Source organism: Nuphar pumila, unplaced genomic scaffold (assembly GCF_984573655.1).
Source record: "Nuphar pumila unplaced genomic scaffold, dmNupPumi1.hap1.1 HAP1_SCAFFOLD_2386, whole genome shotgun sequence".
NCBI classification, from domain to species: Eukaryota; Viridiplantae; Streptophyta; class Magnoliopsida; order Nymphaeales; family Nymphaeaceae; genus Nuphar; species Nuphar pumila.
Window position 1 is genome coordinate 1 of NW_028323909.1, and position 10,667 is coordinate 10,667.

Consider the following 10,667-nt stretch of genomic DNA (forward strand, 5'->3'; position numbering starts at 1 on the left):
CAGGAAAGGGTTGCCCCCAATAGGTGATGCAACCCATTTCACGCATACGCTTGCTTTTGACTGGATGTACAGATGAAATCCCCCCGCCCGCAATATGTATTGAGTAATTGAGAAGGTGAGGCCCGTCGCGCCAGGGTTTGGGAAGCACAGAGCGGACTTGAATTGTCTCATAGACATGGCCTCGTACATTCAGGCATGGCAAGCAAACTGGCCAAAGCAAGCTTGTCTATTGTGCTGGTGCTGGTAGCACTGACTGACAGGACTTGGGCCTAAATGCACTTGGGGCCGTCAGCAACCATATGCATGCGGCCGTGTTGTGAACAATCATCAGCATGCTAAGGCGTGACGGAGCAGCCACATCTCACAACTACAAATATGCTATTCCTTGGAAATCAGGCCACTTCCTTGGGATCAGAGTCCTGAGAAATCATCCTATCAGTCGCCATGGCATACACAAAGGGACTTCATGCCCTGTAAATAGGATCTTGCATCACTGGAATTTATCTAAACAGAGCCTCTTTCTTGCCTTCGTTCCCAGCTGGACTGCGAGCCGCAAGTCGGGCGGATGGCATCGCCAGGGTGGGGGGAGTCAATGGGGCAGGAGACTTCAGTCCTGCATAGTGGAAAAGGTTGGAAGCCAGCTATCCTGAGATAGATGTTATATTGCTTGTGCCGAATCATATGCGCTTGGACTCCGAGTGAGGTCATAAACGTGAACGACTCAGACTAGAATTCTGGAGTTGAGTGTTGCGACCATCTTGGCAGGTGTGTCGCTACCCAACCGCAATCATGTTCTCCTACAGAAAGATAACCTCTTGATGTATCTTTGATGTATCTTTTTACAACACTACCGCATCCACATGGACATTGGCAACTCCAAGAACTACTTGGGAATCAGAGTTATCATTACCATCACCTGAGGCAAGCGTACCTGGACCAGCCTGACTTACCATAACCTGACCTGACATGTCTTCATCCTCTTCGTCCTGTACCCTGCAAGAAAGGAGGTCAGCCACGGCTGACCAAAAACGACCCGTCAATTCCTTTGGGAGATCGTCGCAACCCACACTCAAAATCTTTGTCAGGAGATCAACTCCCAACAGAGATTCCAGTTCTTAGAAAAAGCATTTCAGACACGCCCAAGGCAGACAGCAGTACAGGCGAAACTGAACTGGAATTGAGTGCCAAACGAGTTGGCAGTGCGGGAAGTGCTGGGCTGGTATGGTCGTACCCGTGCTTGGCGTCGCCGGAGTCCGGCCGTCGGCGCCGCCGCCGGCCTGCTGAGTCGGAGGCGTTGGCACAAGTGGCGTGCGCAGCCAGGCCGCGCCGCCAGCGGTGCTGCCGGACGCGGGCTGTGAGCGACGTTCCCGAGAGTGCCGGCGTGAGCGGGGTCGCGGACCCAGCGGCGGGCGCCGGCGTGCGCGCCGCCCCGGCGGCTGCCGCACTGAGGGCGTCCTGCCGCGCCCGCACGAGCGCCATCCCCTCGGCGAAGTACGTGTTGGGGTGCGTCACACCCGCATCGGGCGCCTCCCCAAACAGCCCCTCAAACACCCGCGAGCACGCAACCTGGTAGTGCTGCCCATTCGCCTTCTCCACGGCCTCGTTTGCAAGCCTGCAAGCAGCGACCTCGTTCAGCTCCCACCACTGTTGCTCGCGAGTCAGCATTGTCGCTGGTGACACGTCAGTACGCCTATCCACAGCAGAGGGTGCAAAGGATTGGAGATACGCGCTCGCCAACAAGACTGGCACCACCATTTAAGGTAGAAATGCACAGCACCACATTCACAGTGACAATGGCAGCTGGAAATGCTACCAAGGACCATTGGGAAAGGTCAATCAGTAACAAGCCAAAGCCTGTCCTTGACGAGGCCGGGGGGGAGGTTTGAAAGAAAGCAATCCTCTCTTGTTCGCTCGTTATGAGAGGTCAGAGGATGCGCACTCAGCTGGCACGGCCATGCTCATAGCGCTTTCAATAAATCAATCAATTGGTCATAACGCCATGCATCCCCATTGTGGACGGAGGGGGGCTTTCAGACGTGAGAGGACGCGCACTCAGCTGGCACGGCCATGCGCGTGAGTGCAGCGCGCAGATTCGGTTCCGGCATCGTCTTGAAGGGGCAGCCATGAAACTCGCCGACGCCCGGCACCGACGCGATGATCTTCATGCAGCTGTGTGGCTCGTAGTCTTTGCGACGCCCCTCTTTGCCGTACATGTGCCGCACGTTGTATGCGTACTCCTTCTCAAACTTCTCCCGGGGCGTCCTGCTCACCGCATGCCCGTTTGCTCGCGCAACAACATCACACCACAGTAGCACACACCGAACAATTAGCACCGAACCCCCCCCTATTCTGGGTACTTCCCTCGGGCGTCCTGCTTACCGCGTGCTCCGGTAGCTCGCGCAACAACATCACACAGCATTGGCACGCACCGAACAATGAGCACCCAGCGACGGTGGGATGCGCAGCTCACCATGCATGCAACGCGTCGGTGTGTGTTCAGAATATGTTCCTGTCATTGTCCCCTGATCCTAGTCTGAGTTGCCTGACATCCTTTTGACTTTTGCCCCTTTTGCGCCTTAGTGCGCCCGCAGCAAAAGCACAGGAAGATGTTTCCACGCAAAAAATGTTGTGATACCCAGGCAGGGAATGTTGTCTTGCTCTCTGGTGTTTAGACAAATCATTCGCAAACATTCATGGGACACAAGGCTTGTGATGTAAAAGCTCCAGGCACCGTGCTGACTTAGGAAAGTTACAGAACAGTTGGAACAGTTGACGGCAACAATCACGGGATGCTCGCCAGAGAGAAAGCCTTGGCTGGAGGGGGACCGTGGCAGCAAACTCGGTCCCCACACCTGTCCCTCAATTCCCCGCTGCGGCCCCTGTCCCTCAAGTCATGCATTGTCTGCATTCATGATGATACATCTTTTTACAACACTACCGCATTCACATGGTCACTGGCAATTCCAAGAACTACTAATTCATGCATTCTTACTTAGTTTGAATGTACTCATCGTTTCAGGCATCTGGAGTGAAACTAAGACAGGGCCTTGCCAAACACTGGAGCGCGGGCGCCGGTGTATCGTCACGCAGAGTGATTCTTAAATACAGACGTCCAAATAAATCAATTTTGGGAACGGAAATCGGGTCAAAGCCCATTCTGGCAAGCAGTGGTGGGTGCATACTTCTGCGCCATGGCGTGTTTGAAGAAGACCATGGCTTCGTCGAGCGAAAGGCCCACGCGTTTGAGGAAGAGGCCGAGCTGCTGGCGGCCCGCGTGCCGCAGGTGGTGGTCGGACATGAGGTTGTGATAGAGGTTCTGCATACACAGGGGGAAGTGGCGCTGGGCGAGGCCTGGCAGCTGAGCCAGAGTCACTCGCTCGCCGCCGAGGTGGGCTCCCGCGGACGCGCCTTGGATGTCTTGTGTGATGTGCCTGCGCTACGACTGATCGTTGACTGTGCATCCACTCTACTGATGATGATGATGCATCGTTTTACAACCCTACCGCATCCACATGGACATCGGCTCTAAACCATAACTCCAAGAGCTACTTGGGGATGACTGTTACGTCCCGTTCTGCGAGAGCTGGGACTGTCCCAGGCTTTGGCCGCTGCACAGTCCCAGCTCTCGCAGAACACTTCCGATAGGCTTTATGGGACTACCACAATGGTGTTTCAACCCATCGCCTTGTGTAAATTGTGCCTGTGACCTGTCATGCGTTGCGATACGTCACCATCGCCATTACGATTGGCTTGTGTGACGAGCGACCACCTGTTCGAGAGAGAGCAGCGGTGATCGGTGCAAGTGGTCGGCTTCAAGCGCGTCAGCCGCAGCTGTGCGGAAAGAAAATGAAATGGATATCAGTAGTTTGTCCAGCGCTTCGTCAGAGTGGGGTTCGACCTCCATTTCTGCCCCGGATAATCATGCATTTTCAGGGATAAAGACCCCCAAAGCAAGCTGCCAGGCCACGCACTGAGTTTGTCAGTGCGTCAAGAACACTGCTTCAGTAAGCACATGGTCGGCAATGAGAAGATAGCTATCGGTGCAAAGGAGATGGACGCGTGAAAGAACAAAAACTCACGTTGAAGGATTCAATTCTCCTTACAATTCTGAACGCGAAAAGCTGTCGCGTTTATCATATGGCGATAATGTCGCTCGAAGGAGCTGTGTAATGCCTCCATGGAAGCCACATAACCCCAAAAAAGCGTAGAGAAACATGCATATTAGTATGCAACTACACCGGGCTTCTCCCAGCATGCTCAGTAGCTGCATATAATGAAAGGACTACATGGGGTGCCCCTCCCATTGCGTTGTCGCCTCACTCTTCCAATGAAGATCGAACTCAACCTTCAACGCTTTTGACTGCGTACCTGGTAGAGAGAGAAGCGATGATCGGCGCAAGTCGGTCGGCTTCGAGCGCGTCAGCCGCGACGGCACAACGCCCTGCGCAGAGCACGAGGCTGCGAGAGAGACGCTGGCGGAAGGACGCCGTGAGCACCGACGAAAGCAGTTCCTTCGGCACCAACGCGACGCCGCGGTGGAGGAACACGCGGCGCGTCGCCACTAGGTCCGGCACCTGCTCAAAGGGCACTTTGAAGAAGTCAACCCGGCCGCCCTTGGCCTGCTGCCGCAGCGCTGCGAGGCTCGAGTTGTACGCGGAGCGGCACACGAGGTCGAGTTGTGTTGCAAACTGCAGCTGCTCTTCGTCCGTGACCTGGAGGTAGGGCAGCTGGCTGGAGTGGAGAAAGGCTGCCTACACGCACGCGCGCCAGGTTGGGGTGTCTGTCCCAGAACTTCGCGCATTTTTCGGGCCTCAGGAGCCACGAATGCCTACGGTCTGGAACGCCGCTTCTGAGTTCTCTGTGCGGTTGGCTGTTGATGATGTTCCTTCTGACATGTGCACACAGCTTCCATCTACTGAGTGCTGGTGAGCTAGTGAGTACCACAGCGGCGTATACTAATTCAGAACGTTTGCAGCGCACGTCAAGAGGGCCCTTGTTGGACAATGCGGGATTTGTCCAGCAATGTTTTGGACATTTCCAAAACAGTGTTTCCGGCGCGGGCTGTCGTGTTTTTATCGGAATTGGCTGCGGCAGTGCCTTGCCAGACTGGACTCCCTCCTCCTCAGCCCCCCCCCAAAAAGTCACACATTTCTTGGCATCTAGAGCCGCAAATTGCATGGTCTGAAGAAATGCTGACGTGGGCTGTCGCGTTGGAGAGACTGCAGCCTTAGTTTACCCCTGCAGCGGAAGGGAGCTGGGCGAAAAGATCTTTTCTTGGCAATGGAGAAAACAAGGGATGGCTTAGCGAGGTGGCGTTGTGATTTCTCTGTGCATCATAACGTTACCCATGGCTACCGACCTGCCTCGATGTATTGCAAGCGTTTTTGGAGTGCCGGGGACATAAGGCATGCTACATCATCTGCAGGCACACCTGCTCATCCAACGATTGGTGCTTGAAGCGATGCTTGAAGAGCTCGCATTCCTGGGCGAGCAGCCACTTCCTGTTGTCTTCTGTTCTGCAAAAGGCGAGGCGGAGGATGAAGTGCGAGATACGGTCTTTCAAGTGCGTTGCGTGCGCATCGGCCGCCTGCATGCACGCATCTTTCATGCGCCTCGCCCTGCCTTGTCTCACGGTCGCACAATCCCAGGCTCGGAACTGCCGACGCCAAGGTTGGGCCATGCATCTTGCCATCCAGTGCTTTCCGAGCACAGCCCGTACCTGATAGGCGCAAAGGAATGAAGCAGGGCACCCTGTCAATGCATTTTGCTGCTCTCTCTCAGTGTGTCGAAATGTTCTGCAAAGCTGTTGTTCTTTGTTATTGCCACGCCCAAAACGCATACTTGCCACCAATACATTACTCTTATAACGCGTATAAATACGTGCATTTCGCAAGCAGTAAAAATGCATGAGTGTGGTGCCAACTGTTCGTACCTTCAGGTGCTTTTGACACAACTGCTTGATAACGTTGTCAAGTTCGGCATCCTTCTTGCCTTGGCTCTTGGCAAGTTCTGCTCCCTTTAAAACTGCAAAACTGGCACCATGGTTGATTGCACGTGCTTCATGCTCCAACCGGATGGCGAGTATGCTGCAGCGAGTCAGGGTCGGCAATCGCACCCCTCAATCGATCCAATGCAAATGTCTCAAACTCGTGAATCGACACCTCTTCGATAGGGGTGTCATCGTAAAAGGATAAAAGCACGTCATTCCTGGCAGATTGCTTGGAAGCGAAAAGCTCAGGCGCTTTGGAGTGCGCCTTCAGCGTCTGGTTGTGAATCCACGCCATGATGACCTGCCAATGCCTATGATGAGCAAGAAGACATACAGTTTATACTGAACGGTGTATGTTCAGCTTGCAATGATCTCAGAGTGCGACACAGGAAAGTGCAGCAGGGCACAGGTGAAATTTGAGGCGTTCTAAAATTGCTCCAGATGACAACCGACGCACCGCCGCAAGCCAGAAAGTACAGAGAGCGAAAAGTGGCTGCATTTTGCAGACAGCACCCAAAAAAGCTGCTCTGTGAATGTGCCTGTTGAAATTTCAATTCAAATGCAAGGATGTCTATCTGCAGACATACCTTGGTGTGTTATTGTAATATTGTAATCTCACCTATGCTCATATAGCTGTACCAACCTCTTGCGTGGACGAATTGGTGATGGGTTTGCAAATTCATCTCATCCTCACGTGTTTCTCGTTGAATTCCAGGCCCATGCTATGCTGTGCGTACACGGCGTGAGTATAGATTGATCTGCACGTATGTGTGGAGCACATATATTCCACGTCCCATGTCAGACTTTGCTCGTCCTCTCTTCACAGAAATAGCTAAGTACTTGAGCAACACATTTGATATGATAGTTTGATAAACATGCGTTCCCTACTTCTTGTCGCGTCCTCTGTGACTCGACGTGAATTGTATCCTGCTAATCATGATACCCTACCAAACGATTCGGGCTTCACGCCTGGTCAGTTGTCTCCCCCCATTGCCTCGAACGAGCCTTCCAACTACACGGGAAATGGAATGTTTGATGGAACCAGCCAGCAGCCTGGATATCACGGCTTGGAGCTCGGTACGTACACCTTGCATATTCGCCTTGCCCATGTCGTACCACCACGATCGCAGCGAGTGATATATGAATGATGAATGTGTAGCAAGAATTTATTGCTGGCTCTGTTTCAAGGCGAGTTTAGCCAAAGGCAGTGTGTTACGAAACAACATTTTTATTGTCGGGGGCCGAGTGCTTGCCGCAAAGGCGATGCGGCCACAGCGCGGGCTTTGATACTCGAGTATTCAAGACAAACGAAATAGCTTCAGTGCGCTCAAGCACTTCCTTCCCATGCCTTTGCGCGTCATGTAAGGACAGTACGCCTCACCATACTACCCTATCGAACATCGGAACAGCAGTACTTCGAACTGGACTCATGAGAACAGATATCTACTGCAAGGCGAGTGGAATTTGCCCATCGTACAAATCCTCGTCGGTTTGACTGTGAATGCAACGTGATTGCGCTAGTGGCAAGGGAAGCACGCACGTGCCTGATTACGACATGTGGGAATTGCTGTCTCAATACCATCCAGCCAACTATGATCCACTTCCGGTCCTTCCATTACGCATCCTTCCGCTCTGTTTGTTCAGGGTGTTGATATGAGTAGCATTGCTTTGCACAGTATTCGTATGTCGAGTGCGTCCTATCCCTCCTGTCTTTTGGAAGGAAGGAAGGAAGGAAGCTGTGTGCTTAACCTGCTGCATTGTAGCGCTCGTGCACGGGCTAATCGTGTTTTCTCACAATTTCAACTGGCAACCAAGCTGATGACAGAAACCCGTGTCGGGCTCGAAGTTGCCAGCCACAGGGCACGGCTCCCAGTCATGAAAAAGGGATGTTGTCGGATTCTGATATCATATACTTGTGTTCCCCGGTATACGACGACCTGTGACAGTACTGAAGTGTTGCGCCATTATTGCTGTGTACATGAAAGCAAGACGCGTGCGCGTTAATGCACCAAATGCAGAGAGAGATTGGTGTTTGTGAACAAGCGTACGGACTTGTATGCTCCGCGATAAGATATCTCTAGGGGCGAGACTCATGGGCACTATTACTTTCGTCTCGTCACTCCGCATGCATCTCGTTCATCAGAGATATTCCAGGAATGACGTGCACGACTTGCTGCTCCTTGGTGATGCTGACGTGGGATGGTCACCGCCAAACCTTGATAGCAGCTGTCCTACGGACCTTGCACAGGCAAATGACGGGACTTTGTACAAACGAGTGAAAGAGGCTCGTGTGCACTCGTGCCCACAAGTATCTTTAGATATAGAACTGCGTATGTTCTCATTGCTGGAATAGTAGCTAAGCTGCTTGCCGAGACATTTCCTAGCGTGAATGACATGACTTTCTTGCCTCGCACGTTGTTCAGTCGTGCCTTTGTTGAAGTCTACAGATGACAGCCACACCGCGATACACTAGTACCAACTTTTAAGAAGCTGAGTCGAATGTGCGAAAACTTTGCTCACGCGCCCCAGAAAAGAGCCCCAGAGTAATGGCGAAACGACACACTGAATTTCACAGGCATTGAGGGGAAGCAGTGAATTGAGCAGTGCCACCGGATTGACGTGGAAGACTGGACTGTTCATTGTCGACAAGGCCTTGGTGTCTGGAATTGAGCCAATGGTGTTGAATTTTAGGTGTCCGAAACGTTTTGAGACGAGCTGACAGGCACACATAGGTACAGGCACGTAGGCGACTTCACAGGCCGTAGTGCAACCAAAAGGAGAGTATACTGCGAGAGCTGCTACGCGGTCTCAGCTCTTGCAGCGGGCCGAGAGAGTCGGGACAGAGAGCCGAGAGTTCGTAGCGGCCCAGGCCTTGTATCTCCTGGCTTGCTCGTGTGCGATGTTAAAAGCATTTCCCCAAACAGGCAAACACCTCGGTACAAGACAATTTTGCGTGTGCCAGAGGAAACTTAAAGGGGATGTGTGTGTGGAATGATCTAGAGGCCTTGTTGTTTGATATATGGGAGTTGTGATGATGATGTATCTTTTTTAACACTACCGCATCCACATGGACACGTGTTCTCCCATATGTTGGACAAGAAGGCCTCTAGATCATTCAACCTTTTTTCAGATGGGGATGAAGTCTTGAGTGTCACATTACATGGCCCAGAAAGGCGCTGTCCTCTCCCAGAAGCACGCCACATGATCCTGATGAATGTTGAAGCTTTCGCATCTCTCAACCTGCCACCATGAAGAATTCGCGTCTTTTGACAAACAGCTCATGCACTCGTCGAGATGAGGCTGTTTCCATTATGATATCGGTTTAGCGGTTTCGGCGGATGTTCGTCAGACATACTCGGACAACATTGGGCTTGACTAGAGCTTTTAATCGACAGAGATTAGGTCCGATATCTCAATGGACACAGCCTTACTGTTTCCTTACTGCTTTGTTAACGAGCTGCTGCTCGGATCTGTTCTGTTCACTCAAACTGTAACGCCTTGCCTTTGAACTTTGTTGGCCAGCTGTTGCGCGATTGGTGCTGTCACCACTCAACATGCTTGCCAGAGCATCATCTTGAGGAGGGAGGTTTCTGTGTGTTTCCGTTTTCGTACAACTTGGTTTGTCGGTCCGTGTGGCTTGGTTCTGTCGGTTACCTAAAAAAATCAATCACATACATTGCTATCCAGCGATGTCAGGCCAAGCAGCAAAGTCGGGGAATTCGCTTGCAGGGATCCTCAACACATGGTCGCTTATCTGTACATCGAAACGACTGTCATCTGCCGTCAATAGGGCTGTACAAAAGCGTAGTTGGCTGCTCATTTGTTGAATGAGCACGTGCATAATTAGATAACGCTTATCGCTTATCTGCACGGATAACTATTGGCTTCACAGAGAGTCCATGCTGTGTTAAGGGTGAATAGAACGTATGCACACATGCCTGAAACGAGGCATCGCAAGCCAATGAAAGGAGTTGAAGCCATGCAGAGCGCCAGGCTATCGACGCACAGTTCCACAATTGTCTCAAGATTGGTAGCCGTTGTTGCTGATGAGTAACACCCATGTACCCTATCTAGCTTGCACAGGGGTTGAAAACAATGACAACACATAGGCATGCATGTTGGACTGGAGCACGCGCAGACCACCCTTTCACAATTCAATCAAAGCAATCACCACATCAAGCAGAGCCTCTGCAAAGACAGAGCTGGTCGATTTCATGTTCATTTATATAAAATCGGTCATCTATTAAGCGCCAGCATGACGCATTTTACCACAGCGGTCAGCAACCACAGCTGACTGGAATCAGATCTTGATTCAAATCAGTGTTTCTGGTTCCAAATATACGCTCTTGTCAAGGCTTAGCTGTCGACCGCTGAGCTCCCTGTGCTGTACGACTGGTCATGGTGGCCGTGCTTGCATACTTGGCTGTATTCAGTAACACCAGCTCCCGTGCTGTAGGACTGGCTATGGTCGTCGTGTTAGCGGTGGTCTCTTGCTGCATCGTCACCATCTGCAACTGCCTGCGCCTCTCCTCCGTCCTCGTCAGAAACCGCAGCGCGCAGGAGCGCCGCTCAGATACCACTGGCGAAATAGGTCAGTTTCGCCCAGATCTCCGTCAACTTGTCATCATGATTGCCAACCTCACACTCTCAGAGCGTCGCTCAGACACCTCTTCCACAG

The 10,667-nt window shown here is 52.2% G+C and overlaps 1 protein-coding gene across 1 annotated transcript; it reads right to left on the reverse strand.

The window, feature by feature from the left end:
* Window positions 1-4,340: 4,340 nt before the first annotated feature.
* LOC149808716 (putative DNA primase large subunit) lies at window positions 4,341-7,098 on the reverse strand. The gene is made up of 4 exons (XM_089995182.1): window positions 6,938-7,098; window positions 6,072-6,300; window positions 5,432-5,719; window positions 4,341-4,751 (listed from the first exon to the last, which is right to left on the reverse strand). The coding sequence occupies exons 1-4, from the start codon at window positions 7,096-7,098 to the stop codon at window positions 4,341-4,343; spliced, it is 1,089 nt and encodes a 362-aa protein (XP_089851308.1).
* Between the last annotated feature and the right edge of the window lie 3,569 nt (window positions 7,099-10,667).

Coding starts and splice junctions, on each gene's coding strand:
- LOC149808716 (XM_089995182.1), bottom strand. CDS start 7,098: ATGGGCAAGGCGAATATGCAAGGTGTACGTACCGAGCTCCAAGCCGTG. Junction 5,720..6,071: donor TGCAGCATACTCGCCATCCG/GTTGGAGCATGA, acceptor TGCGCCTATCAG/GTACGGGCTGTGCTCGGAAA. Junction 4,752..5,431: donor ACCAATCGTTGGATGAGCAG/GTGTGCCTGCAG, acceptor GCGTGCGTGTAG/GCAGCCTTTCTCCACTCCAG.